Source organism: Anarhichas minor, unplaced genomic scaffold, assembly GCF_050575085.1.
Source record: "Anarhichas minor isolate MPS153535 unplaced genomic scaffold, ASM5057508v1 ptg000009l, whole genome shotgun sequence".
Lineage (NCBI taxonomy): Eukaryota > Metazoa > Chordata > Actinopteri > Perciformes > Anarhichadidae > Anarhichas > Anarhichas minor.
In genome coordinates this window covers 4,409,587-4,421,921 of record NW_027466455.1, presented here as the reverse complement: position 1 = coordinate 4,421,921, position 12,335 = coordinate 4,409,587, and the positions used below count along the sequence as shown (strand labels likewise).

Genomic DNA, 12,335 nt, shown 5'->3' with positions numbered 1-12,335 from the left:
CGAATATAAAGTGAAAGGTTCGGCCCCTCCCCCATGAACCCATGACAACAATACCAGACCAGCTCTCATGTTGACGTTGATCTTTTCATCATTTTATTATATATAGTATATTTATAATATGTACAGAAAGAAAAAGAAAACAAAAACATGATCAAACTCAGCAGGGAGACGGCACCAAAGCGAACAAGCTGAACAGAAAAGAAGACAGAAGGTGACTTGACAGGCGAGCTCCTGCCCGGTGCTTTTTATGAACAAACACCACCTAGTGAGTGCCTTCATTAAGCCTTTGAACAGCGACGGACAACGTGTGCAAATGATGTGGAAAAATACCCCCTTTCAAAACCGAACCGATACAAAAAGTGAACTTAAGGAGAAAAGTGTTTTGTTTCATCAGAATCACATTCATATGCAAAAGCCCCACCCTGCGTCTCTTTGACCCCGCCCTCACAGGAGACCCCGCCCTACCCAGCGCCCCCTCATACTTCTGTGGACTAAACGACACAGAGTAGTATTCAATGAATACATTAAAACCAGTAGAATAGCAAGACTTGTTGAAACAAAGATAAACAAAAAACAAACAAAAAAAACAAACAAAAAAAATCAGTCATCAAACCCTAAAACATCCGGTGTGTGTGTGTGTGTGTCGAGTTTCAAACGATTGCTTGTTTTGCATCTACTCAAGTGAGACTGCCGGGATGCCAACATGTGTCCAAAGAGCTCAGGAATGTTACACGCTAACCCCACACACGTGCGCATACACACACTTACTGCTGGTTCCTTCCCTCCCCCTCAATTTCAGATTCCAGTCCTGCACAGCAAACAGCATTTCTAGTTTAGCTCAACAGGGCTGAAAAACACAAGGCTAAAAATACATCTGATGACAATGATGCCACCACACACCCACACACACACACACACACACACACACGTCTCCAGGTGATGCCGATCATCAGTGTCACAGCACTCTGTCTTCTGACCGAGCATCAATCAGTGACGCGGTGTCACAGGTGGGGGGAGGCTACTGTTGTCAACACGATGTGGACTCGTCTGTATTCAGGTCTCAGGAGAACTGTGTTGGTGTTACAGGAGCCTGGGCCAGACTCCCCTATCTCAGCGGAGGGGCGAGTCGGGGAGGATCTCGAGGAATTTGTCGAGTTGCAGTGACACGGTTGGCTGGAAGGGGGGGGGGGAGTTCATATCCGGTCAACAAACCAAGACCAGTCAGTCCCTGAACCTCCGGAATGCTCCCCGAACACAACACAAGTGATGAAACCGACTATGGAGCAGCTTCTGCTCAGCGTGGATCTCCCTGACAGATAGCCGAGACCAATAGAAGAGTTCTCAGAAGGCCCTGATGCTACTTTAGTACCTCTGTAAGGTCAAGGGACGCTCTCCTCCTCACATTCCTTCCCGTTTCCCTGGAGACAGGGCTGAGGCCCGACAGCTATGAGCCGCTTCAGAGCTCCAGGCACGTAAACACTGTTACCACGCCAACCATGCAGCCTGTGTCCGATCCAAACAGAACCTCAAGTCCTGTTCACATAAACGTCGAGAACAACTGCTGGCTCCAGTTTGCTCCTCTCAAGTGAAATAACATTATTCTAGTGATGAGGACGGTGAAAGATATGGCTAGAATTTCAACAGGACAGAGGAAGTCTTCCCGTGTCCAAATGTTAAACCACCCGTCGTGTTGACTGTAAAGGCCTCAGTCTACTTCAGAAGAGCTCCAATCCTCCGACAGCGTCTGAAAACGCAAACACACTTCCTCGTTCATTTGAACGGAGTCATTTGTGTTAAGGACTGAAATGTAAGAAGAAGAAATACACAAGAAACGACAAACTGGAACACTAAAGCTTCCGATGCACAGGAGAGGGACAAGGAACCCCCCCCCCCCCCCACACACACACACACACACACACATCCTCAGCCGACAGACACACCCACACCACGTCTCCTCCTCGGCTTCATCTGCAAACAAGCAAGAATGTAGTGACGTCCTGAAACCTCCTCCGTCACATACGGAACAAGAGAGCTTTGGGTTATTGTAAAAGTTGTATCAGTATGAAAAATAAAAATGAAAAAAAAAACAATATAAACCACGACAATAATAAAAGTCATTGTAAGAATATGCAGGATTTTGCCAATCGTTTCTCTTTAAGTTAAACTGAGTGCCCCCCCCCCCCCTCACTCTTCTTCATCTGTATGCAGTGTTATCTGCCCCTGGACTGTAATATTTAGTGTCATTCCAGGAAGTGGCTGTGCTAAATGTTACAGCATTTTGTCACATTGCTTTCTTTTATAGATTAAATGAAGACTACAAAACTAACAACGTATACTGCAGCTCTCACAACCACTGCCTCCAGCCCAGCTCTATTTGTGGAATCAACTACAACTACAGTGAGTCTGTGCTGCTGTATGTGATCTCATTACAGGTTCAGAGGCCTGGATCACCCCAGCATGTGTGACGGAAACCTTTTGAGACTAAACTGATTTATTTCAGCTGAATAGCCGCAAAGTAAATCTGCCCAAAGCTTTTCTGTAAATCAGCTGTGGTGAATTTCTGACATCAATTTAAACCGTGTTGGCAGTTCTGACTTCAGAGGGAACAGAGAGCCGAAGAGTCAGACATCGGGTCAGGCTATCGCGTTAGATATCTCGTTAGCTTCCTCACAAAGAGACACAGTCTGCAGACAAGATGGTACAACTTGGTCTCTTGGGTAAACTGTGTTAACTTGCGTCTAGCTGGCTATGTGAACTGGTTAGAAGTTAGCCCGCTGTGGCTCGCTAACTAGCCGCGCGAGTGGTCACCACGCTGCCTAGCTTGTTTCTGGAAAGACATTTCTCTTTGCCGCTTTAATACGCTTCAAATGAAATGCTTGCCGGATTTTCTAACAGCATCTTAATAACCCCTTTTTCCCACGGCGCACCTTTAATCCGACAATCATGCTCACTTAATGCAGCGGTTGGCTAAATGTGAAGAGTCGTGAAAGCGACCTCTTTTTTTATTCCCTTAACTGCTTCCATCTTCCGTAAACAGAAGCTTAGAAAGGTGTGTTCAGACAGGACGGGACGTGCAAAGTCAGTGGAAAGTCTTGAGTGGGCATAAATAAGATTTCACCCACAGCAAGTGCAGGAGATCAGGTATGTGGCTCAAATTCACCTGAATGACGTAATGCGAAAAGTCCCTTTGCATCCCGTCTGAACACATCTTAAGAAAGTGAGCGTGGAGGCTGAGGAGGACGACGGATGGAGCCTCACCGAATGGGCCTTCATCAATAAATAGCGATGATACTTCCTACAGTGTGTGACTCGAGCACACTGAAAATGTGTGTGTGTGTGTGTGTGTGTGTGTGTGTGTGTGTGTGTGTGTGTGTGTGCAGGTAAATAATTCCAGTTTGGACCTAAAATGAGATCAACAAAGACAGACGCAGCCTGACGAGAATTTGGCCAAAAGGCTGAAATCTCTTTTAACCTGTTCCTCCCCACTACAGTGTGTGTGTGTGGAAACCTAATCTTCATCTGCCCTGCCCCCCCCCCCCCCCCCCCCCCTCCAGTCCGTTTTCTTTCTGTCCTGTTGGCCTTGGCGTCTGTCCCTCCCTCACAGCTTTCCTCTCTCGGTTGTTTGATGGGTGCCCCAAATGAACCTTGTAAAGTTTCAATCTGTTTACTAATCTAAACACTAACAGTTTACTCCTCTGTTGGGCCAACCGTCACTCAGGGAGTCTGGGTAACAGGGTGTTTCTGGGGGAACGGTGCGGTGAGGGAGTGACAGAGATCATGGGAGGGAACACAGAAAGGGAGAATTCAGTGGAAATGGTGGAGGGGGGTGGTGATGGGGGGGGGGGGGGGGGCAAGGGGGTCTCTTAACAGCAGCCCCCTCCGGACTGCCGGACGGGGGTGCTCTCGATCTTTAGGTTGGGCTTGTCTCCGCCGGCCGTGGCCCCGGGGCCCATGCGCTTCTTGATCTCCGCAGCCATGGTCATGAAGGCCTGCTCCACGTTGGTAGCGTTCTTGGCGCTCGTCTCCAGGAAGGGGATGGCCAAGGAGTCGGCGAACTCCTGCCAACGAAAAGAAGCTCGTAGTTAAAGTGTGCATTAAAAACAGAGAGGGGAGAGTCTCTGTCAGACCGACAACAGACGCACACAGTTACAGACGCACGCAGCTACAGACGCACGCAGTTACAGACGCACGCAGCTACAGACTCGGGCCGTTACAGACGCGCACAGTTACAGACGCGCAGTTACAGACGCGCACAGTTACAGAAGCGCGCAGTTACAGAAGCGCCCAGTTACAGAAGTGCGCACAGTTACAGACGCGCGCACAGTTACAGACGCGCACAGTTACAGACGCGCACAGTTACAGACGCACTACTGTGGAGGACTGCCAGCACACACGTGTAGTTGATGCTCTTGTGGGGGTTTTCTGTTTACTATTAAGAGACACTACAGGCAGAAACATTGTGGTGAAAAAAAGCATCCAAAACACTCATTTAGGTGTTTATTTCACTACTTTGTCTCTTTGCGCCTGTAGACTTCTACTAAATTCATTAGGTCTGTTGACAGTATTGTATGATTTATAGAGTGATGCAGAGAGATGCCCTCTGTAAAAAACCCATTACACCAAGTTCAGATATGCGTTTTGGAAATTTTGCAAATAAGCACATCTTTTATGCGATATGAAATGCCTCATTTACACATTTAAACATATATTTTCAGAACACTTCTAATACTATAAATACTTAATGTCTTAATGTAAGTAATCGACTGGGAAAGAGTCATTGTGATATCTATTCGTTCATTTCTTTACTGTATTCTCCTGTAGTGTCTCCCTTTAATTGAGAAAATAATGGACAGATGGCACGAACCCTTAACGGTCTAAATACCGTCGTCCTCGCTGGTCCAGTCTCACAGAAAGAACTGAATAGTTGAGAGCTTCCAAGCTTCACTCATTACGTTGACAGTCCAATTGTTTCACATTATAAGACCTCTAGTAGTGCAATGGGCATAATCCGTCCTTTTCCTTGTGGGCTTTTAATGTGAAAGATCAGCAGCAAGTGTCCACTCATGCAGCTTTACAGCAATCACAAAGATGGCAAAGTAGAAGCTAGTACATGTGTTAGAAAGGGAAACGTCTTTTCAGGAGTTTTCAGGAGACGATGAGTGTGTTAATGTACATAATGCTGAATTTACCATTAGAGATAGATAATTGCAATACCCGAAATGTTTTTCAGTGACTGACTTTTCTTATTAACCGATCAAAAGAATAGTCTAAAATGGGCGTCGCTCTGTAACAGACACGTTGTTAGGAAGCAGCCGTACCTTGGCTGTTGTGTAGTCCACTACTTTCTTGGTGGTCAGGTCACACTTGTTGCCCACCAGCAGCTTGTTGACATTTTCGCTGGCGTAGCGGTCGATTTCCTGAAGCCACTGCTTGACGTTGTTATAGGACTCCTGCGTGGTGACGAGAACGTGAGCGGGTCAGTTTACAGCGGTTTAACACCATGTGACTGTGCAGTGGAACTCATACAGTCAGAGGGAATAGTAGTTTGCATTTCACAATCAATCAAAGGGTTTTCTTTTTAGTTTGTCTCATAAATGAAGTCGGACAAGATCATGACTTCTGCAGAAGTATTCTCCTAATTTAAAGGGACAGTTCATCCACAAATCAAAAACACATTGTTCCTCTCACCTATACTACTATTTACCAATATAGAGAGCAGCTGGTGTGAGTCGCCAAGTGTTGGAGATATATCGGCCGTAGAGATGTCTGCCTTCTCTCCAACATAACAGGAACTATACTCAGCTTATGCTGCTCAAAGCGTCAAAAATATAAATTTGAAAAACTAAACAGCAACGTCTCTCTCCACAAAACCATAACTCTGTTACTCATGACAAGCCACAGACCTCGTTGTGAGCAGTTTCATGTCGGAACTATTTTCTTTCTACCGAACTACACCGCTGCCAATCGCATCACCGCGCAGAAGGAAGCGTGCGTCTACTCATGGACGAGAGGCTCGTGACATTGCGAGATGTAAACATTAAAAGGAGCAATATACGTCGTTCAGAGCAATATATCTGGATTAATAAATACTACAGGTCAGAGGTAAACATGTATTTTTGAATTTAGGGTGAACTGTCCCTTTAAGTAAAGTTTGTTTTAAGGGTAGTTGATTCCTAAAAGCTAAAATCAGATTGAAATGAATATACTTTTTAATTAGCTCTATATATCATGCTGGGAGCAGAACCACTTCACACATTAACACGTTAACAGTGGAACACAGCTGGTGACAGAACCGCAACACATTTATTTATTGTTACGAAGGACAAAGTAACTAAACTAAGCTATGATAAAGTGTCGGAGTCATTTCCTCCTCTGAACCCACCTGATCCGTCACATCATATACAACTATGATGCCGTGGGCTCCGCGGTAGTAACTGGAGGTGATGGTGCGAAACCTCTCCTGACCGGCAGTGTCCCACTGAGAGAGAGACGGGCAGAGACAGAAAACGACCGCAAGGGAGAAAGGATTAGAAATCGATACCACAAAACACCATTTCATAAAGAATCGGAATAAACAAATAAATAACAACTCCAGGAACCCTTGAGGCAATGTGATCTCATCTATTGTTGGGAGCAGCGTGTCACGATGACGTTACTGATGCACATTACACTGAGTCCACCACATTCTTTTACGAGCTAATAGAGTACAGCTGACTTGGTGTTCTTTATTCCCGCTCACCACAACACTATCATTTGAGGCTTTTATTTCATCTAAAGTATTTATGGAGCAGAAAAAAATAAACTTATGCTTTTATGTAGTTGGCAGTTGAGGCTACAGGTGTATGCCGGACTCTTAACAGTATTAGCAGTTCTATTTCTGTGCCTGTGAGGGACACAGTGGATTCTTTTGTGGCCGACTTCCTGCCATCGATGATTTGATGCGAGCGCTGCTTCATCTGACAGCACAAATCCAATCCGATCAACGTGACTTCGTTTAGGGAGGTCCTGCTTAATGAAGCAGGTCTTTCATAGCCAAGTCGGACTTCTCTTAAACCCCATTTAATAATGTTGCACACTTGGACACACGGGACATCCAGGCGTGCATACATCCATGTCCAACATTAATGTGGGCCTCACAATAATCCTGTGGTGGCCTCAGACTTTGTAGATCTAATTGAGCAATATAAATAAAGCTTATTTTGAACAAGCAGCACTGAATGATTATACCTGTAGTTATTGTCATGTCACCTCTCTTGAAGGGAGTTCCTGGAAATAAATCTGAGCGCTGCTGAGGAAGTTATACTAAATCTAAGTATCAGGTGCTTTCAGGGGTTGGAGGCAGAGCGGTCTAACGGGATTGGTCTGCTTGAGTCAGTGGGCTGTACACCAGTACCAGTACCAGTACCAGCTTGAGAATACATCGGAAACTCACAGAGGAACCTAGTACTGAAGCCTCACAAAGTTCTTATAGCTTCAGGCGATGGGAGGCTAGAGAGAAATATGGAGGGCTACCTGTTTTATATAATCTTCCTGAATAATAATGATTTGCTGAGTTTACATTGAAATAATGAATATTATGAATTTAATTGGCTACATACAAACATGCAGGTTAAATGATTTCTCTGTCAACAATGAATCTGTTTCAACACTGTGATTGGACGGCTGGGTAAAAGAATGACAGAGCACAGTGTTTTACCCTAAGTTGAACAAACAAAACGAAAAAGCTGACCAGGAGTGTATAGTGTGAGCAGAGTTAGAGCGTGTCTGCTTTACAAACTGGTTGTGTTTGGGATGGCAGAGCCTGTTCCCTTAATTAAACCAGGATACAGTTACGGCTCGGTCTCAATATGTGTGTGTGTGTGTGCACTCACAATCTGCAGTTTGATGGTCTTGCCGTCCAGCTCGATGGTGCGGATCTTAAAGTCCACTCCGATGGTGCTGATGTAGCTCTCAGTGTAGGTGTCGTCCTGCAGAGAGGGACACAGGTCGTGGTTGGAACCGGGACATTTAGAGGCCGACAGTGAAGGAAAAATGCGTCTTGGAGGGTGAGACGGAGCTACTTACGGCGAAGCGGAGCAAGAGACAGGACTTTCCTACTCCAGAGTCTCCGATGAGCAGGAGCTTGAACAGGTAGTCACTGAAGGAAGAACAATCCAGGTTAGCACAGGTCTCAGCTACAAGACGATTGGTTTCTACTGAATATGCTTAAAAACACTTAAATTTAGTTTTTTTTTTTACAAAGCCTCAGTATTTTCCTGAAACAGCTGGTCACTTTAGTCTTTAGTAACAGTTACTGAGAAAGGAGGAAATATACATTTATGGGACTATTTTCAGCGGCGGAACAAATTAACATTTGTCAACACATCAGAGGGAGAAGATATCTTATGCTTTCTCACACACACACACACACACACACACACACACACACACACACACACACACACACACACACACACACACACACACACACACACACACACACACACACACACACACACACACACACACACACACACACACTTGCTTTGGGTTGTAGAAATAGACTAGGAGTAGAACAGACATTCAAAGGTCAGTGCAGTAAAGAGTACAGTATGACAGAGTTGGCTGGACTTCAGCAAATAACAATACATTAAAATAGGCATTATATCAACTATTAGGATCGTCTTGAAAAAACAATACCTTTAATGTCGTATTTTCCAAAAATAATTTCTGTTTTGACGAAAAAAAGTCTTAACTTAAGATCCATTTAATATCTTTTCTGGAGCTTTCTCAGATGTTGCGTTTAAAAGCTCCAGAAAAAAAAACTTGTGAGGGGACCTTGAGTATAGAAGTTAGTTTTTGTCCAACTACTGTTTGCAATTCAACAAAAAGTCAAGAGTAAAACAATGCTAGGGCCGGGCAGTAATCCATACACAAACTGAACTGTCGGAATGGCAGGGTTAACAGGGGCCAAGCACACACTTCACATGTGGGCCCCGGGGCCCCTCCAGCAATCTGATCCGGCCCTGGAATGAGGTTTGATGCTCACTCCTATTACAGGCAGGTTCTTCCGAAATGATGGAACACCCCCCCCCCCCCCCCCCCCCCCCCCATCACTGAGAGTTAAACAACATCACATGAATTTGACACACAGGACAGACAGCTGGAGAGGATTGCCCAACGCCACTGCTGTTCTTGTGTCACAGGAAAACTGACACCTGTCATGTATCACAGCCTGACACTCAATCAGCTGGTAAAACCCCACTAACATTTGATCAACAGCACTGTTGCAATCAGCCCAGTTCACATTTCTACACAGCTGTGGATGGTGTTGATGTGGACCGCTGCTGAGGGCCACCAGGACTGGTCAATCAGGTATCACTCATTCAACAGCACCATGACTGCATCGCCTCATTTGTACTTCAACTCAGTGATAAGAAAAAGGCAGTTAAGTGGTGATGAGTTAATAAGTAGAGCAGTGTTTCATTTGAAACTTTCAGTTTTATTTTGACACAAAAAGGTTACATTCTCTGATTCCTTACTTTGAGGATTATGATAGGTTTTTCAACTTTTTTTTTTCTTTTAACAAAAAAAGCCAAAGTTCTCAAATGTTAAAAATAATGGGAAAAAAAAACCCGTACAAGGAGGACTAGAGAGTGAAGGTTTCCATCAGTGGCAACCACTTTTGTAACATTTAAATAAATAGGGACAGCAAAACATGCCCCCATAAAATAACTGTTTTTAGTATTTGTAGCCTGAGTGATATTTTAAATATCGCTGTTACAGTCAGAACTGGAACCAGACAACGCTGCACATGCGTTGGTTTGTTTACTAGCACGCTCACGGGCATCTGGGACAATGGTGAAGCAAATGAAGTAGTTTGACTGTGGGGATTTGTTCAGTTACTGTGATAAAGCTTTTATTCTTTAAGTCATTTCCATTATTCAGCTGACGCATGACTGCGTAGTATCTTAATTCAATCAAAAGATAAGGTGACCAAACATGGCAAACAAAAAAAGACCTTTTAAAAGTCAGTGCTGTGAACAAGAACACTTTTTTTTCTTAATGAAATTAGCAAAAGTATTATTTAAATCTAAAACTGATAAAAGAATACGTAAACAAGATCATGAATCTGAGATTAGAAGCCAACTTTTAACAGACACACTTCGGTCGATACTAAATAGTAGATAATCAGGACAATGCTAATGTAAAACATTAGTATTAAATGCAGCATTAAAACGTTGCAGGCTGTCACAGATTTATCATAGGCCAGGTGGGTATGGAGCCTCCATCCTTCTGGAGTACTGACTGACTTGCTCTGCAGTATAAAACACTAAAAACTACTCAAGATTGTCACCAAATCACCACATCGCTTGATCATCCATCATTGTTGTATTTGTTTTTTAAGCCCCGTTTTATTTAAGCAAAACTGTAAATCGTCGTGTTAAGACAACAAACATTGAGGCATTCCAGAACGTTGGCTTGAATAATAAAAGCGTACTGTTTATATTGAGCAATGAAATACCTGTTTTTAGCAACAGGGTCTGCAGTTATAAATAGATTAGTCATAAACAGAGGGGTTTTAATAACAAGCTATTAAGTCAGGTCTGCAGTTGGTGATGGTAATAAGCTGTTACTAATTGGATTGTTGTCCAAATGCTCTGCTGCCTTTTTGAACAAGACATGTAGTCAAATGATCCAATGGAGAGACGTTTCCTGATTAACTTAAGAGTTACCTGTAATGCTGGAGGAGAATAAACAATAGTAAAATGTTTTTATGAGTGCTCTATGAAGCATTATTAATGATTTGTTAACCTTTAATTCATCTATTAGTTACATGTGCTTTACTAGAAAGTGGCACCAAATATTTGAGAATGCCCCAACCAGGTGCACTCCTATGATCCAGTGTGTAACAGTAGGCGGTATAAAGGCATATCTAACGACAGACAGGGATATAAAGCAAACATACTGACAAACAATGGTTGTCTGCCAAGGGTGTGGAGGCGTTAGCTGAGCTAGTTAGACAGGGTTCCATCAGGACTCAAAGGGAAGTCTCTGCTTTCAGCACCGGCTGACAGATTCGATGACAAGCGGGTGTTCCTCTCATTTCAGGGCAGCAGGTCGGCTGTCAAACATCTGCTACACCCGTCAAACATCAGCTACACCCGTCAAACATCAGCTACACCCGTCAAACATCTGCTACACCCGTCAAACATCTGCTACACTGCCATATCATGTAGCAATAGCCCAGACAAGCAGCGCAGCGCAGAGTATTTTATCCGCGAAATTAGCATACATAGCAGGTACGACATCATTCAACATAAGGACCTGCTAACCACGTTTTAACGAAATAGCTAGAAATACCAAAAGTAGTTAAGTACATCTACAAATCATTGACATGCCAATAGTCCACTCTGATCGTAACGTGAAGCATTGTTGTAAACCGGAAGACATTTCTAAAAACTTGAATTTTACAAAAGTAGAAACCAAACGCACTTATGGCGAAATTAGAGTAACGTTACCGGGCGTCTGAACGGTGTACGTACAATCACGTTATGCACCCGTGTGTATAAAGGCGACAACCCTGTGTCCATGAAAAAACTACCCTGAAAAAATAGGCTAGCGTTAGGCTGTCAATGGAGGATACAGGTACATCTGTTAATTACATTACTTCATGTAACGTTAATGTCAAGCTAAAGGTCTTCATTAGACTTTATTCTGACCGTTTTCTCACTGGTTTTACACACTGGACTATTTGTCCCGTGAAAAGGTCGCGTGCCACAGCCGACACGGTGAGGCACGAGCAAAACTGTCAGCTGACGTTTTAAAGAAAACACGTCCGCGAGACTGACACATTAAGAGCAGCCGTCCGCGCCCTGTTCACGGGAGTCAGCGAACGTTAGCTAATGTTTAACAATACATGTATCGACAGCACGATTAGCCTGCATTATTAATACAAGGTTACACAACAACCCACACCAACATATAACGACTTCTAACTGCAGTCGACAGCAGCCGCCTCACAATGGAGCGTTAAATGTGACTCACTATTCTGGATTCATGGTTTCACTCTGGATGTTTTTCTGTCGGCGACTCGACTCTTCCGTCCTATTCCGGCGAAAAAGATGACTTGTAGGTCCGGGTATCCGAGGCACTTAGATGGCTGTTTTACCGTCTCCGTTATTGTCCCGTGGTCGTTCCACTGTGTTCGACCTTTATTGTTTCATATGTCCTTGATTCTAGCGGACGTATCCCTGTTTCCTCAGGTTAGGCTGTTGTATTTTACTCCTGTTTTTTTGCCTTTCTGTGCCCGTTGCTTGCTAGCGGCTCAAGATGGCTGCGCAGGTGCGGTAGTG

The 12,335-nt window shown here is 44.1% G+C and overlaps 1 protein-coding gene across 1 annotated transcript; it reads right to left on the bottom strand.

Moving 5' to 3' along the window:
* Positions 1 to 70: 70 nt before the first annotated feature.
* rab1ba (zRAB1B, member RAS oncogene family a) lies at positions 71 to 12,309 on the bottom strand. The gene is made up of 6 exons (XM_076087182.1): positions 12,028 to 12,309; positions 8,065 to 8,137; positions 7,872 to 7,967; positions 6,383 to 6,478; positions 5,319 to 5,450; positions 71 to 4,058 (listed from the first exon to the last, which is right to left on the bottom strand). Exons 1-6 carry the CDS (start codon positions 12,039 to 12,041, stop codon positions 3,864 to 3,866), a joined length of 606 nt encoding a protein of 201 aa, XP_075943297.1. The 5' UTR covers positions 12,042 to 12,309; the 3' UTR covers positions 71 to 3,863.
* Positions 12,310 to 12,335: the final 26 nt, after the last annotated feature.

Coding starts and splice junctions, on each gene's coding strand:
- rab1ba (XM_076087182.1), bottom strand. Junction 7,968..8,064: donor GTCTCTTGCTCCGCTTCGCC/GTAAGTAGCTCC, acceptor CCCTCTCTGCAG/GACGACACCTACACTGAGAG. Junction 4,059..5,318: donor TGGACTACACAACAGCCAAG/GTACGGCTGCTT, acceptor TTTCGTTGGCAG/GAGTTCGCCGACTCCTTGGC.